This window comes from Falco naumanni, chromosome 5 (assembly GCF_017639655.2).
Source record: "Falco naumanni isolate bFalNau1 chromosome 5, bFalNau1.pat, whole genome shotgun sequence".
Classification (NCBI taxonomy): Eukaryota; Metazoa; Chordata; class Aves; order Falconiformes; family Falconidae; genus Falco; species Falco naumanni.
Window position 1 is genome coordinate 3,429,392 of NC_054058.1, and position 16,942 is coordinate 3,446,333.

The following is a 16,942-nucleotide window of genomic DNA, read 5'->3' on the forward strand; positions in this document are numbered from 1 at the left end:
GCTGATAGGATCGGAGCAGAGAGCCAGAGCTGCCGCTCCTCCCCCGGTTTCAGCGTACACCCTTTCCGTCGGCCGGCTGGGGTTTTCTCTCTTGTGCAAACAGTTTCTGTTGAGATGCTTTCCCTGCCAGTTCTGCTCCCAGCAGTGGCTGTGGCGAGAGGTGGGGGCCTCAGTCCAGAGCAGTCCCAGGCAAATAGGATTTACTAGTCTGGGTGTACACGCTGCGTCTCGGGGAGTTGGCAGCTTTGGCAAATGTTCAAAACATTTCCTGCCCCTCTGGTGGGGTGGAGGGCACGCACGCGAAACAACGGCTCCTCTTCTGAGCCCAGGCCTGACTCTGGAGGGCACCGAGGTGAGGGAGGCTGGTGGGTGCTGGGAATATACTGACCTACAGAAAAATGGAGGAAAAGCGGCACGAGCAGGGTGTTGGTGGCAGCAGGGAGACAGGACTGGGAGGAGGTGGTTAGTGTCAGTGCAGCTGGAACTTGTTAAAGGCCTTTGGCATGCCAGGACCATACTTGTAGGGTTATCCCCCCCCAAAGCTGTGTGAGGGCAGAATGGAGCCCAACAAAGTAGCAGGTGGGTCCTGTGCATTTGCAGGACCAGGAGCAGAGCAAACAGCAGCGCTCAGAAGTGGCAGGAACTCTTTTACCAGCACCACAGCCAGGTCTGCAGCAGCAACTTTGGCAGAAGAGATGGCAAAGCATGGGTTTGTGGTGGTTTTCTGCTGGCAAAACCCACGTAGGTACAGTACGTGTCCAGGGACAAAGGTGCACAGGCTTCCAGTTGTCCCACCGAAAGTCCTTTTTGCTGGTCTCAACCGTAGTTACCACAGTAGGGCTTCCTCCTTCCACACCGCAGGGGCTGTATCAGCAGGGAAGACCCGAGACAATTTGCCTTCATTCAGCCCGATTCCTCTCCATCCTCGCAGCGCAGTGACCCCAGAGGCTCGGTCACTTCAGCCCGTCTCCACCAGCTGTCAGGATGCAGAGGCCGGCAGTGCGGACAGCCACGCTCCCTCCCAGCCGGCAGCTGGTGAAAGAAGCAGGACGAGCAGAATGAGCAGAATTTCACCAGCGTTTCCACTGTATTGGTGCAGCCCTGGAGGCATCTGCTGTGTTTGTTTCGGGTACGGGCTCCTCCCCAGGGTTGTTCTGGCTCCTGCTAGGAGAGGGAATGATGCATTCTTGCGCTGTTGATTTATGATCCCAATTCCCTCTCACTGCGCTCGTTTTCTCAAAGCACATTCTGCAAAGCTTGAAAAAAAAACCCCACACATGACAACTGAAGGCAGTTCCTAGAGCAGAATTTCCTGCAGGAATCCTGCCATGGCCTTCAGTTTACATGCTAGGCAATGTCACGTGGAGAAGACGGCTTTACCCTGACAGTGTCCCTTAAATCATAACAGAAGCCAAGACATTTATAGCTCAGCCTGTGCATAGCATCTGGAGTCCCCTGCCCCCTCCTTGTCGTGCAGAGGGCGGTATTCTTGCAGAAGACCAGAGCACTGTGACCTACGTCCATTTCACACCTGTTTGAATACTTATCTTTTAAAACCCACATCATGTTGTACAACGAGCCCCATGGAGAATGTTTATTTCGACATGCCATCTCAGAAATGCAGTAAATGTCTCAACAGATCGGTCTTCCTTGTTCTGCTGCACCAAGTCTTCCATGTCGCTCTTATTACATTGGATCTTGTGATTCATGTTATCCCCCCTCTTTCAACCAGGCTAAATTTGTCCAAGGTGGCCTGAGGCAAAAGAGCCCATCCCTGCACAGCTTTTCCTCCCACACTGTGGAGTGTTTCTTTCTGTATTTTTGCATTTGCTACCTTCCCTTTCGCTGACTAGCTATGCACGCTATGAGAATATTCCCAAATCCCCAAACCCTGATGGGATCATCCTCACAGAGTCCTAACCAAAATTCATCACCCGCCTCTGACCCCTGCCAGATTTTGCAGTACCTACAGAGGCTGCCTACCCCTCCAGTCACCTGGTGCCCCTGATTCAGTGACCTGGAGACCACCAGTGGCTTCTCGGTGAAGCTCCCAGTTTCCTCTCTCCAGTTCTTACCACAGCTCAGCGGGATAGGGTGATATTCCGACTTCTTCCCTCTCCTCTCGCTCTCCTCCCTGCCACCACCCTTCTCCCCCCAGCCCAATCCACAAAACACAAACCTGATGCAATTTTTTTCCAGGAATGCACTAATGAACCTGAATTTTTGACCAGCTGCTGGTTTGTGTTTTGAAGGAGCGGCGCTATGTTCAGGACTAGTTAGCTGGCCCACACCTCAGGCTTTACAGACCCAGCACAAAGAACAGGCTGTCAGTTACAGAGAAATGATGCAGGTACGCAGGGACCAGCCCATTACCACGTTAGCACTGACAGCTAATACTGCTAGTTGTAGCACAAGTTGTAGCCATCAATGAGTAAGCACTTTGGGTGGGGTGGGGTGGCTGTGCCTGCTCCTCCAAAAGCTGGTAGGTTTGATGTTGGTATCAGTGTGAATGTACCTCTCAGATGCTAAACCCGCAGACCTCAGGGATTTTGACAGGTGAGTGCTGGAGAGCTGAGAAGTCCCTGACAGCTCTCTGATCAGGTGCACCGCGCCTGTCTGCAGCCGGCTGATTTCTGACACCCTGAGCAGAAGCACCCCCATGCCTGCAACCAAGGCAAAGCCCGCATCCCTTCTGCACAGCCCTCCGGAGCTGGAAAGCCAGAGTGACTAATACTGTTCTAAGAAAAATAAGATTATTTCCAGAATTGTTCTCCTTTGGGATGACAAAAAGCAAGAAGAGGTCAGCCCAAAGAGTAACATTTCTGGAAAAGCCATAGGCACTGGCTAATGGGTTCTCTGCACAAGCTACATCAGCCCTTGCCATGTCATTCTGCTATCACCTAGCCTCAGTTAGGAGTGTCACACACTGCCTGGTTGGCAGGAACCACTCTGCTGAGGTCAAGGGCACCTTTTCTTTATGCAAGAACTGATTATGTGAAAAGATGATGCAAGGTCTGACTGTTTTCATTCAGCTTCAATGCTTTATTAATAGCAGGGCTAATGCAGGGAGCCACTCTGCTTTACTCCACTAAGGAAATCAGTGGGACACACTTGAGAAAAGAAATTGTGTATGGTCTCAACTCAAAATTGCTCACTGGAATATTTTTCCATTTAATGTTACTGATGCAAGGAAATACCATCAAACGCCCAGGTGCAGATCTTTATTGGTTCATGCCAGGGAGAAAGCCAAGGAATGCTAACACTGCTTTCTCATTCAAGCTTCTCTTTATAATTAGAAGAGGAGAATTAGCTAATGAGGTCCAAAGCTAGTTGGGGAAAGGGTGAAGGGACTGGGGCTGCCACACTGAATTGTATACGCAGTGGTTCCAGGACAACATTGCTGGCAGGCAGTGGGAGGGACAGCACAAGGGAGAGAGAGGATTTTCCATTTTGGGTGCCCTGAAAAGAAGTAAATATAATGTGTTTCCTTCTCTTTCACCGTGCTCCCAGCTGAAATCACAGGGGGGCAGGGAAACTCACCTGGCTCATCTTCTGTCCCTAGGAGGCTGTGGGATCCTTGTCTGATCCATCACAAGGGTTCACTGCTGCCTCTCCTGGGCTTTCTTCACACCGAAGTTCAGCTAGTTCGGGTGCAACTGCGGCAGGGCCAGTGCTGTCAGCTGCGCTGGGTCCAGCAGCTGTCCCGTTCAAAGCAGCGCTCGCTGTCCCAGCAGGAGGATCTCCCTTTGTCGTGCTGGCAGATGTCTCCCCGTGTAGTGCCAGATCAGCCACTACCCTCTCGGTGCCTCTGTGGATGAGCTGATGAGCAGCATAGATGTGCTTTCTTTGGGACTGCCTCACTGTGCGTAAAAAGAGGTAAGGCTTTTTTACTTGGAAATGTACAGCAAAGTGTTGTCCGTAGGGGAGAAGGGAGGGACAGCTTTTAGCCTTCTTGCAGTGGTGGAAAAGCCTATCTCTGGGAAAAAAAAATAATCATGCCCTTCTAACTTGGGCTGAAAGCGTTCTACTGCCACCTAATAGCAGCAACCAACTTTGCATTTCACTTTGAAGACTAGCCCCTACAGAGGGAAGCACAACCAAAATGTATTCCTTTCCAGATTAGGGCATAACTGCCCAGGATAAGTTATCAGGCTTTAAAATAACTTCTTCAGTGTCTGATAATTGCAGCAGGCCTCTGGAAGACTGGAGCTGAAAACTGCCCTCTCCTGCGTTACGGTTTTGCCTGCACTGAGAAACCCTTCCCGAGTTCAAAGCAAGACGCGGAGACAGTACAGGCACACTAGGTCACCTACCTCATCATCCCCCTTCTGCCACTGTAGGATCGTGCGTTACTGTGGTTTACAGTTTTCATCCAACCTCGTCTGTATATATTTGCAGCCTACTTCTTGGGAAATAATTGCCCAAGCCAGAGCACTCACCCTACAATTATCTTCATTGCTCTTCGCTATTCTTTGTTCCCTCTTTCTCTCTCTAAACTTCAGATGCTGGTACTCAATCACAGGGACTGAAATACTGCATGCTTGTAAGCAGGTTGTGGGGAACGTTGCAGGAACAAGCTGTGGCTCTCACCGTGTCACTTCCCCGCAAAAGTCCCAGACCTCGTTGTTGGTTTGGTCTGTTTACGTCGTAAGGCTGAGCTGTCCTTAACCGCGAGTCTGAGCCACTGGTGTCTTGCGTGTTGTCATACAGTTCTGCATGCTGTCACCGACTCAGTCGCTCAACGTTACTAACCCATCCTGTTCATGTTTATCCATCTCAGGGGTCCATTTTGGCGACAATGGATGCAACTGCATCCATCTCACTTGCGTTTGAAAAGCTGACCTTCACCAGCCAGCTCTCAGTTCCCAGGAAAGCTTTCTCTACCCAAGGCATTTTGGCTTCAAACATGAATGCATGAACTCCATGAACTATACTGGGAACACTCCCCTTGTATCGCTGCTTGTCCTTCCTCCATGCACAGTGAATTCCATCTGAAAGAAGGTGGGCTCAAATTGGTAAGTCCTTTTAAAACTGATTCAAATTGATTGTCCTTTTAAAAGCAAGATTTTTTGTATCAGCACATTGACTTCTACTTCCAATGATGGAGGGCTCAGAAGTGAGGTGCAGAGGGGTTTCAGGATAAGCCAGTACTGGATAACCCCTGCTTTTATGCAAAGGAATGTGACATGACAAAAAGAGGAGAAAAAAAAAATAGAAGAAAAGACTAGGTAATGGCAAAGTAGAGATATTTAAAGGGAAGCTAAAGTGCAGGCAAAGACTGAACTTGCAGGCCCTCAAAACCTTGTTGTACAAATGGATTTGCTCCTCTGGCAGGCCAGACAACTATGCTCTCAGATCATTCCCTGCTAGTTTCAAGGAGAATGTATGCTCAGGCATGCGCCAGGTTGCTAAAACACAGTTTTGTAATGAATAATGTGGCTCACTATAGGGAAAACTTTAAAAGTTGCCACAGAAACACAATACATTGATCTGCTCATAAATTCTAACGCCATTCTTTGATACTATTTCCTTTGGATTTACATGGAATAGTTACTGATTCTGGTTCCCTGAAGGTATTTTACAGCAGGGTGTGTTCATCAGGGCATACGCTTGGTAGAATTCAGCTATCTAAGTGTACGGAGTCCCCTCCAACCCATGGAGCAATAGCAGAACAGAGTATGAGCGAGGTCTCTTCCTGACATTTGATGTCTCCTGTCACAAGACTATTGTGGCAAATCTCATCTGATCACATTTGAAGAAGCTCTTGTACTTTATCATGTCTTGTTTTAGCTCTTCCACCAGCATCCACTTCAATTTTTTTCTGGGTCTAGCTCTGCTTTCCAGGCAAACCCACTGTAGCTCACTGATTTTGAAGATTTTTTTTTCCTCTGTTGCTTGGGAGTGCTTCTTTGTTCATTAGCTGCTGTTGCATTTAAGCCCAGTATATATTTTCTTCCTTGACGGTACCTCTGTATGTCCAGAATCCTAAGTCATCTCCCCAGGGCTTCTCTTTCTGTTCTCCTTTCACAGACAGGCTAACCCGTGTGTGTTAGTGCCTGAGCTGCAGGCTTCATTGACTAAAATTACATCACCTGCTTTGGGAGGCTTGCAGAAGCAGGGCTAAAGGAGGGAGCTGATAGAAGCTTCAGGAGAATTGCCAACTGCTGAATAGATACTGTTGTTGTGACAAATACATGGACTAGGAAGAAAATATTTGCACAATTCAGAGACCACAAAATGTGTTTGCAGGGTTTGTGTTCTCATTCATAAAGTGGCAGAAAAGGCGATGAAGCAAGTGCCTTTGCTCTCGAGTCAGAGAAGTACACTGCGGCAAGGACCACTTCAGACTCCACTGTGATACAAGCGTGTTTCGTGCCCTGTATCCACTTTCTATGGGTGACTGGTTTAGTCACAGTCTTCTGAGTATGCTGGTCAGTGGAAAGATTCCAGTTAAGAACTGCCATATTCAGGACACGTAGTGTAATACACAGATTTCCAGGGCCTTCCCCTCTGTATTTTGACAGATACTATTCCATTTTGGCCGATCAGAAGCATCCTTTACAACTGCAAGATTATCTACATAAAATATGATGCCACTACAGCCAATTCTAAAACCTTTTATTTGTTTCTAGCTCTTGACCAATTGTGTGAGGTGCAAGGGGAAAAGTATATGCTCTTCCTTCCACCTATGGCATATATTTAAGTAATCTGCCCGTTAAAGACTTCAACAGTTTTTAGAAATTGCCATATAATAGACAATTCACAGCCATGCTGCTTAAAGACTTTTCCCGGTATGTTTTTCAAGGTGCAATGGGCTGCTTCTTTTCATGTAGTTTTATTGTTGCAGATACACCACATTTATCATGGAATCATAGAATTATCAGGTTGGAAGGGACCTCAAGGATCCCCTGGTTCAACCTTTCTTGGCAAAAGCACAGTCTAAACCTTACATCAGCTCTGAATTCAGGCCACCATTTTAAAAGACTAAAGCTCATGAGAAATTGGTGGAAAAGGGTCAAAGGGCTTAACCATCTACCTGCAGAGTGCAAAAGAAGAATCTCGGAGACCTGAGACAACTCTTGGCATTGCATCTTTACTTTCAGTGAGCTAAAGTAAGGAAGGTGAACAAGTTCATGAAGAGAGTAGTTACTGGACTCCTTACCTTTTTCTCTGACAGACATTTTCTCAGCTTCTGGAATCAGGAAATCATAAACCAGCTCTGCTACAATCTCTTCTGACTGTAGGTGAGTTCGACTACAGGACAGATGCAGAATGGTATTAGTATTTTAATCATCTTTCCAGATCACCTCTGCAAACACAAGACTCCCTTGTAAATATTCTCGCCGTTTTCCAGGGAGAGTATTGTCTTGGCAGTAACTGTCAGCTGGGTCTCTCTCTATCCTACAAACAGGTGACAGTGTGACTATTCCTCTTTGCACTGCCCTGCCAATGTGTTCAATACCACATTGGAAAGCAGTATTTCCAGGGAGAAGACCCCTTATCCTTAAATGTATTTAGGAGCCCAGTTCTCACTGATGACAAACTGAGTTAGACACGCAGATACCACTGCGGATTTGCATCTTTGTGAATTTAGTCTTCGGCCCATTGCTGAGTTTGCTAAATTCTTCCCTTTTGTGACTCTGCATTTGGCTGGTCCCCATGCTCTGTTCCATGCCAGTGTTTGGTGGGTTCCCAATTGGCCCAGGGGCTGCATGCATTATCTACGCTTCATTCTCCCCAAGGATTTCAACATTCTGGTTGTATTCATCTAGTTACAAAATACACAGCTGCTGTACCATAGGAGAGTCACTGTGTCATTGGGATTTTTATGGCTCAATTCCAAAAAAAAAAGAGCATAGAAACTGAACTGGAGGTTTGGCAGGTCCTAAAAAGTATCCACTGCTGAGGCCCCAGCCAAACACAAGACTGTGGTGTTCTCAACAGCTTACTCTACTCAAAGTGCCTTGTCAGGCAGCCATCAATATGCCTGACCCCCATGGAAATTGGCAGTTTCTTAAAGAACAGCCACCCCAGAATGAAAGGCTGCTGTATAGCTGTATCTTTTAGCATCTCTTTCAAACGGATTTTCTGTAGCAGTATAAATAAATGAAAAGACCAGTATGAATGGGTATTGCTTTAGGCAGTTCCCAGATTCACTTAAAGCTCAGTCACAGCATCACATTGGCATGGAGAAGTCTAAAAAGGGTGATTCACAGATCCCACAAGTGATTTGCAAAGGGAATCTGGCACATGCTGTATAGAAATAAGGCTCAGATAGATTTATATGTGTGTTCCAGGTAGTAACAGTGTGGTTCCCATACAGCAGTCACACTAATGAAGCGATCATGAACAGTATTGTTCTGCTCTTCCTGTCTTAGATTATACACGTAACCACAGGTGTAGAACGTCAGGCAGGTTCTAAACTGCTGTAAACAGCCTCTAAATGTGCCGTTTAATAACGTACCGACTTTCCATTTCATAAGCAATGTCATTGATTTCTACAGCCATTCTCTGAACCTCTTCCCTGGCTTGTTCTTCAGCCATGTTCTCCAAGCTACTCAGGATAATGTCTTCCAAGTAGGAGTCAATAGTGCTCTGGTGCACTTTCACCACCTGGAACAAAACACCAAGATATTGTTCCTCTGCCTATTGCTGTGCCAGGAGTGTGGTGGAAGCAGATTTCCAAAGAACCAAGAAAACCAGATTTTCACCAGACTTAATTTCAGGCAGGCTAGCCTAAGATTTAGTTTCAGAGGTGCTTTTTGGGAAGAATCACTTGTAAAAATTTATTTTCTAATAATTCTTTCTGAGAGCTAATTGAACAGAAACAAGTGCAGGAAAGAACCAGTGGTGGAAGGAAAACCTAGTGGCAGATCCAGTTCTGCTGCAGCTTAGTTCTGTGAGTGCAACAGCAGTTGTGTCCTCAGTTCTCACTGTCCCCTGAGCAACAACTGCCAAACAATAATCATCAGTATTGACTTCAGTAAATTATTCAGCTTTTATTCAAGCAAATCCTAAAGGAAAAGGTCCCATCAAGCCAGTCAAAGTAACATGAATAAAACCAAGATAAAATTACTGGTTTCCATATGATGGTTGTAGAGCAAAGATTAGAGAAAGGGATGTTTTCCTTCTGCCAGTCTGAGGGGCAAAAGCTTATGGCACTTGGACCCTCCTTGCTTCCGACTCAGAGGAGATAAGAAGAGGTAAGAAGATAAGCTAAAAAGAAAAATAAACATGATGCCAGACTCTCGTGGTATTAGCCTCCTCCCACAAAGTTTGAAAATTATTGGTTTAGTCAATTAGGTTCCCACTCATTTCTTTCAACTGGGAGAAATATGCTTCATGCAGTCAGGAGCTAGGGAATAGGAACAGGACTATAGAATAGTTATGGAATATGGTAATTCAGGATTTTTGTTTCTGGATTTCAAGGTTATGTTACCCAGTATCACTATTTGAAAATAATTTCTTGTGCCTCTTGTTATTTGCAGTCCACTTTTGGGGGGCAAAATCTTTCCAAAACCTTGCTCAAAGGATGCTCAAAGCATCCTTCCTGGGAGAGCACCTAATAGTTCCACAGGACAGACCACATGTTGACAAAACATTCTTCCTAAAGATGATCTAGGTACATCTGTTCTCCATAGAATTTTGTTGTGCAAATTTAGAAACCTACATTCATTCATGATATGCCCAGCAGGACCGTCTGTAGGGCTATTCAGATCATCCTTAATTTAATGGGCATGACTCTTTTAGGAGGGAATCACCCTCTCTTCACTAAGCCTTCCTCCTCAATTTTAAAACTAGCCATCCCCAAAGTCAGAGCTGAAGCACCTCCCTTCCATCCGGACCTTCCCACAAGGAAGCAGTTCCTACAGACCACCCACAGTTCCCCCAGTCTCCCTCTCTTGCCTGTTTGAAAATCTCATCTTCTTCGCGCCGCCGCCTCTCTTCCACCTGACGCCGCCCGCTCTCCTCTGCTTCCCGCATCCGCCTCTGCCTCTCGGCCAGCATGACAAAGGCATGAATCTTCCGTTCTTCTTGCAGCCTCACCAGCTCTTTGGACAGGAAATCAAATATGTTTGCCAGGACCCTTCCTTCTTCCCTGGCCAAGTGCTTTTCCACTGATAACAGCTTTAAAAAAAATTGCAAAGAACTGCATTACAAACCGCGGGAATGTTGCTCCAAGCCCCAGGACTACCAAAGGCATGTGAACCAGCTCTGCAGCATCCCCTCAGACCAGCCATGGGATAACCCTAGGAGTCTTGCATTCTTGTTTTAATATGCGGGCCTGGATTCTGCATAATGTAATGTTCCTGTATATAGGCTCTGATGGCATAAAGAGGCTAAAAGATGATAAAACTAGCCAGGGCTGGAATGGTCCCAATACCGTCACACTAGGACAAGAAGCCCCGTGCTTGGGTGGCTGGGAGGAGATGAAGCACTACACTCGCTGTACGCCAGGTATTAGGAACCGCTTTTGTGAGTACAGCCACAACAGTGGCTGAGGCCATCTGCTTGTCAATGGGGCACACTCTGCTGCCCAGACCGAGAAAGGGGAGGTATAAAAATGACAACGAAATGACTTCAGCTGCATACCCTCCCTCCTTCTGTGCTGAGCTTAGCTGGACCAGACCAGAAAAATAAGATCAAAAGTTGCAAAGGAAGCTTCTTTCTAGCATTTGGAAAGTAAACCCTCAATCTCCATGAGTAGGAAGCGTAAGTAAAGATTTAGGAAACTGAAATTGCAAGTACAGCCACATTTCTATTCTCTCCTAAGGATGCAAAATGTTTATTACAGTTAAAGCCACCTCAGTGAAACGGTACATCTTTGGTTGGACATTCACAATGCAACCAAAGTGATTCAATTTGCTGAGATAATACCACAACCATGAGTCCTTACAGTTTTAGGCATTGCAATATTACCTAAATCTGTCCAAGTTACTAACTGCTGACAAATTCAAATCAACATTAATTATATTGAGTTTGTAGAAGGGCAAACAAGACCTCAAAATTCCAGGTAATGGATAAGCAGAAAGCCTGTGACAGAGCTGAGACCGGACCCCAGGTGTTCAGAGTTACTGTGCCATTCACTCCTTGTTCCAAGCACGTCGTGTTTTACGGGTTGGGTATGTGCGATCGCATTTTGGAAAGGGACAAGATCTATGGTAAGTTCATTATATCCAGTAGGGACTGTGAAGCTGCAGTCCTTGGCAGGAGGAACTGGCTAGGACGCTGTGTTTCTGTTGGAATAAACAGGCAATAACAGAGTAGACCTGAACATAAAACTCAAAATGGAACTGAAATACCCCAGATAAGTAGTAATAGATCAGCTGTCTTATACTACTGTGTGATTTGTTCATGCAATGTTTTAAAGAAAGTGAGATTGTCAGTGTGGCACGCATGTAGAAGTGACAGCGTTTAGCCCATGTGTGTTTGAGCCGGAGGGCCAAAATACAGGAACTGCACCACCCCACAGGGAGGGATAACATGGAACTAACGTGCTGCTTCCTCTTTATTGCTCCAGGTGCTGTGTCTAAAACTGGTGTGAAGTGGAGGAAAACAACCCAGGAACACTCTTGTCTTAGACTTCTGTTATATATGAGGTGGGAAGTTTTCAACCCCTCAGCTTTGACCATTTTATCTGGAGTTTCTGACCTCTTTCTGCAGGAAGCATTTCTTGAAAAATGCCTCTTTTTATACTGGAAAGGTCAAAAACCTCAAAAAAACTGTGACCGCCAAAACCTATAGAACTGTGACCCATCGGTGACTTTGTAAAATAGCCACACACATAGAAAACTCCTGCACATGCATTCCAGAGAGTTTTAAAGTTCAAGGTGTTTGAAAACCTGAGCCTTGGACTGTGTGCCTTCAGAGACAGTAAAAAGAAACATGAGAGTAGAGGAGGTAGATACCAGCAGAGGGGGATAGTGGCTCTCCCAAAAGGAAAATCTGAGATCAGAGGTCAGCCAGCATCTTTACCATTTGCTCTCTCTCCTTCTCTATGAAAGTCGTTATGGTATCTGAACTGATCCTTCCTTCACTCTCACCTCGGCTTCCAGAAGGAAAGAGTATTTCAAGTTCCTAATGCCTAATGCTTGTATTTTTCTTTTAATCCCTCAGTAGAAAAATTCTGTATATTCCTGCATTCCATACCTGGACTGCCTGTGTATGAGGGAGCATCTGGAAATTATAAACAGTAAAACACAGCCACCCAGTTCAATTTTTACTGAGATCCGAGAGGAAATTTTGTTGCTGCCCCCCCAGCAGGAAGCAGTGGTCTGGCTTCATCTCCACCAGGCCAGCTGGCCAGCCGATGCTGTTATCATAATCTGGAACCTGCAGAATTGCCTCGCAGCTAGTCACTGAAAAAATAGGAGAGTAGTAAAAACTGCAGGAAAATCTGCAGGACTGTGGGAGATACTGTGTATCTGAGATGCAGTGAAGTCTGGGCAGAATTTCTTTATGATCCATTTTGGAAAGCATCTGCCATTCGATTCACTTTGCTCTGGAAGGTTGTGGCCCTGCAAAGAAATAGAAGGGGAATTCGCATGCCCAGCTCTCACTAGATCCTTGGCAGAGGGTAAAGCCCAAAGTTTCTCTGCTCACCATAACAGTGGCAGGTATAACAATGTGACACCATTGCTAAGGTCACAGCAGTCTCGAGCCCAGCAAGATTTACAAAGTAAGTCTGCTTTGGCTTCTTTTGTGGTGTTTTATGCCTGAGAAGGAGCCTGAGAGGGTGCCCTGCTAGAAAAGGAACAGGGAAACAACAGCGGTAACATACATTCAGTAAAACATCTGACAGATGAGAGTGACAACCATTTATTGCGATGCCAGGTCACAGCACCAGTCAAATGGATTGAAATGTGGTAAAACTGAGGTTCATGCGACAGTGCAGTTTGTTCAAAGCCCTATAAATATAAATAAGCGCTCTGTCTGCAAACAAAGCAAGTGCAGCCTGGGTAGCAGCTGTGGTCAGGGCGCCTCAGTCTGTTTCTGAGATTCCCCAGAGGCCCCAGAGCAGTGACAGAGCAATTTTAGCCCCTCAGGCATTCAATGCTTGCCCTGCAATAGGAAAGCATTTTTATTACTTGAGGTGCCTTCTGTGCTGTAGATAATAGAAAACATAAAGAAATTCAATGGGAGAGTGTTGGTGGTACCGCAAGCACAGAATTCCCAGTCTGGACAGTGTTGTGAACCAGCCTTCCCACCTACACAGACAAACCTTGTCCATTTGCAAGTCACGCTGCTGCTGTAGAGCCCGTGTCGTTTGCTCCTCTGCCTTCAAAAGCAGCTGTCCATCCTCCTGGAGTGCGTGAGTGGTGCGCAGCTCTCGGATCAGTTCCAGCCGCTTCTCCTTCCCTTCAAACATCTTTAAAATCAAGTTAAACAACCAAGCTTATTAAATGGAGAATATAGATCAACGTCTTTTGCCAGCAGAGTACACCCTTCTTCTCCAAGGTGCAAGGTCAGCTGTTTCCAAATCCTAGTTCTCTGTAATGAATTTGCGGCTGCATTTAGGCATATGCTATGGTGTCAGGTAAAGCTTGTCTAAAACCCTCCTGCATACAAGACGAGAGCTGAGACCTTCTGTTGTGGAGCATAGATGATCCCATGCTACTTTATTTTTTTAATAATTTTTTAATTATTATTCTGTTATTATTATTATTCTGTTTGGCTTTACCCAGAACTCAAACCACCAGAACACGGAACAGCAACACCAACTTCAAGTGAAAAGGGCAACGGCCTTCGGGATATCCTGTTATATCAGCCTCAATGGCAGAGCTTCCTAGAGTAAGCATTGCCCATTTTCCTCAATCCAGAGTTCAAAGTCCCCTGTTTCAACATCTGTTGTTCTCTGTCCTTCATTTTGAGGGAGTCCAGCAACAGCTCAAAGCAATAAACTGGTAGAGAGGTTGTTGAAATTGCTGCTGTCCCTGTTACGGGGTTACGTGGCCCAGCCCTTCCCTGACACCCTCTTATTTTCATTCCCCCTCTCTTCCAACAAGACTTCCAACAGAAACAAAGGATCACTCAACCCTGCTCGTGTCACTCTCCAGCTGAGTCAGATATTTCTGATCGAGTAGTGGCTGGAAGGAGATTCCTAAAATGATGGAACATTTCATGATTTGAAAGTCAACAGTCTTCCAATGGCACCAAATACCCTTCTCATAGATCACCACAGAACAGGAGAAGACTTGGGAAGTCTAGATTCCACCTCAAGCCACTTCCACAGTACTGCAGTGTTTGCTAACGCTCAGGTCAGAGTCCCCCACGGGAACACTTCGCAAACATTAAATAATTAGTGTAAGAGAGAATACCAATTATATTCTCAGCAGGCATGAAAACAAACCTTCTGGACTGGTCTGATCAAAAGTGACAGACTTGCTTAATATAAAGCCCATGAGGCATGGCTACTCAATTAATTTTTACCTAGACCCACTACTGTTCCACTGAAAGCGGAATGACAGGTCCTGCACTTGCTGGAAATCATGGTGGTATGCTTCAGTCGATCCTCATCTAAGGTTCAGCTCACTATCACTGGAAACTGGAAAGATGGTATGAAATACAAGCCGCCCTGCTGGGATGTGGGAGGTTTCTTGTGCCTGGGATCTTGGCACAATCAAGGCAAAATGTACTCTCGGTCCAGATCTCGCCTAGAATTTGCCATTTGAGTAATTCTGCTATTAAGCATCTAATTAAATAACTGAGTGTAGGGGATGGCAGGAACAGGGAGAGACTCACAGACGTATAGGAACCTAGAAGTTCCTGTAAGAAATTTGGGCTGGAGAGCAAAGACTTCAGCCTTGAAGGACTCCAGATAACATACAGGAGGATATGCTGCAGAAACCTCATTACCCTTGATCACCGCTGTGGAAGAAAGCTTGCAAACACACTTTCAATCATTCCCACCATCATCCCGAAGAAAGACATAAAAAAAGAAGACACAGAATACCGTGTTCTGAATAGCTCTGCCTCGGAGCAACTTCTGCAGACAGATCACTGCCAGTTCTGTTTCCTCTTCCTTCTGCCGAAACACAACAAATATCCACACAATAAGTAATTATTTCTTTGGAGACTGAGATTTCTATAGTTTATCTATCTAACTACCCAAAAGTCTAACTCGTATCCAACTCATTTCTCAGTTGTTTCTGAACACCATTCTTCTAATTTCTAGGGAAAGTGAGTCAGAATACTACGTACTTCCATGTTTTACAAGAGATGGGGGAGAAAGACTGTATAATTAGATTCTATTTGAGATTTTAGAGGGTCTTTAGAGACGAGTACCTAATGATAAGGAGATGTTGATGGAGAAAGTTACTGTATGCATTAGAAGTACTATTTGTAGCTTGACTGAATCTGAGTTTGCAAAATGAGCATCAGCTACATTAATTTAACAGGTCAAGACACTAAGGGGATAGAATTATTACCTAAGAAGGTGCAAGAAAGCTATTAACCATAAACAAAGGGATTAAATTAAAAGGGAACATATACAATTTTTCTTTTGATATTTATTCCAGTGGCGACCTTTATCTGAGTAACTCAGTAAATTTAAGTCTCAGCAAGTATAGTTTGGAAGTAAAATTAATTACATTATATTGTGATTTGTCTCTTTGAGAACTTTACTGGCCTGGTATTCTGTGACTGATGGCAACCTGGAAGAATGATGGAGCGCAGTGGGAAAGGGAACATGACCATAGGAGGGGAAAAAAAAAAAAAAAAAAAAAGAAGTCTTATGTTAAATAGAGGAAGCGCAGCTGGCAGCATTTTTTCACTTGCTGAGGGGCCTTTTAGTCTGGAGTTGACAACAGCAGAAGGAAAGTCCATTGGGTGCCTGGGAAAGATCAATCTAAAAATTGCAAGGAAGTTTTTTTTAATAAAAAGCCTATGAGGTCTGCATTGAAATGTGGTATTTTAGAAGTGCCGGAAAAACAGGGACGAGTGTGGGATGAGAGAAGCGGTGTGGGCTTGAATCTTAGTATCTGTTTTTTCTTAGGTGTTGAAGATTAAGTTTTCCAAACACAAAATGAAGCATTCCTGCGTTTCCACACCACCACCCAGGAGGATCAAAGCAGAACTAGCCAAAGGACTAACTTATGATTTGGTATGCTCTTTTTCTCTGGAAAGAAGGGATGAATTTCCAGTCCAGTTAGAAAGCTAAACTGTACCACATCACCTGACTACAGGGTGAAAGCCCTTCAGGACAGAGTTTTGGAAATGGAGATGGCACATATACCGGACAGGTAAGCCAGACTGCTCGGTTTGATTTAAAATAAGATTTGGTTTAAATTTTTGAGAGATGCATTTTCCTGTACTTCTGTTGTTCAGTGCTGCAAATGGTGCCTTAGCAAGGGTAATCATCAGCTTCTCCATCTGCCTGCTACAGGACAGCAGGAAAGAATGAGGGGAGACAGAAAGCCGATCATGCCCTGCAGGAAAAACAAAGGAATTAAGGGTATAGAAGGATCTAGGAGTAGGCTGAAAACTCGAGGGGGCTGGCAAATTTGATGAACCAGTGAAGGAATCCAGAGGCACTCTGTGAGCTTGTTGTGGCTAGTAGGTGTGTAAGAAACGATGGGGGGAGAGGAGTTGAGGAGGCCTACAGCAGTGCCTCCATTCTCTCCACTTTCTTTTATATCCCCTGTGATCCATGTCACCTGCCTGTCACTCTGGCACACTTCCCTTTCGAGATCCTCAGCTCCAGTGGGAAGAGGCTGGTGCATTTGGTTGATACTTGTGTGTGTGTATGGCAGGAGGAGAAGCATTAACAACAGAGAAGGACCTTGCTTTCAGTGCTCCTCACAGCCAGCTGGTAGGAGAAACCTCACCTGGATTCTGCAAGGCAGGGGGTGCTAGGGCTGCTCTTCAGTGGCTCAAGTGGCCTGATTTTACAGATGGAGATTCACACTTTCATGCATTCGCACATAAAGATACTTGAGAATAA

The 16,942-nt window shown here is 45.4% G+C and overlaps 1 protein-coding gene across 3 annotated transcripts in view; it reads right to left on the bottom strand.

Moving 5' to 3' along the window:
* Positions 1-3,021: 3,021 nt before the first annotated feature.
* The window catches only part of CFAP91 (cilia and flagella associated protein 91), a 31,630-nt gene continuing 17,709 nt past the window's right edge, over positions 3,022-16,942 (bottom strand). For all 3 annotated transcript variants that reach the window (XM_040595804.1, XM_040595806.1, XM_040595805.1), the window contains exons 12-18: positions 14,954-15,025; positions 13,223-13,369; positions 9,907-10,128; positions 8,465-8,613; positions 7,163-7,254; positions 3,541-3,860; positions 3,022-3,459 (exon numbers count right to left, since the gene is read on the bottom strand). In XM_040595804.1, coding sequence (XP_040451738.1) covers positions 3,559-3,860; positions 7,163-7,254; positions 8,465-8,613; positions 9,907-10,128; positions 13,223-13,369; positions 14,954-15,025 — 984 coding nt within the window. In that variant the 3' untranslated portion in view covers positions 3,022-3,459; positions 3,541-3,558. The remainder of the gene's footprint in view (positions 3,460-3,540; positions 3,861-7,162; positions 7,255-8,464; positions 8,614-9,906; positions 10,129-13,222; positions 13,370-14,953; positions 15,026-16,942) is intronic.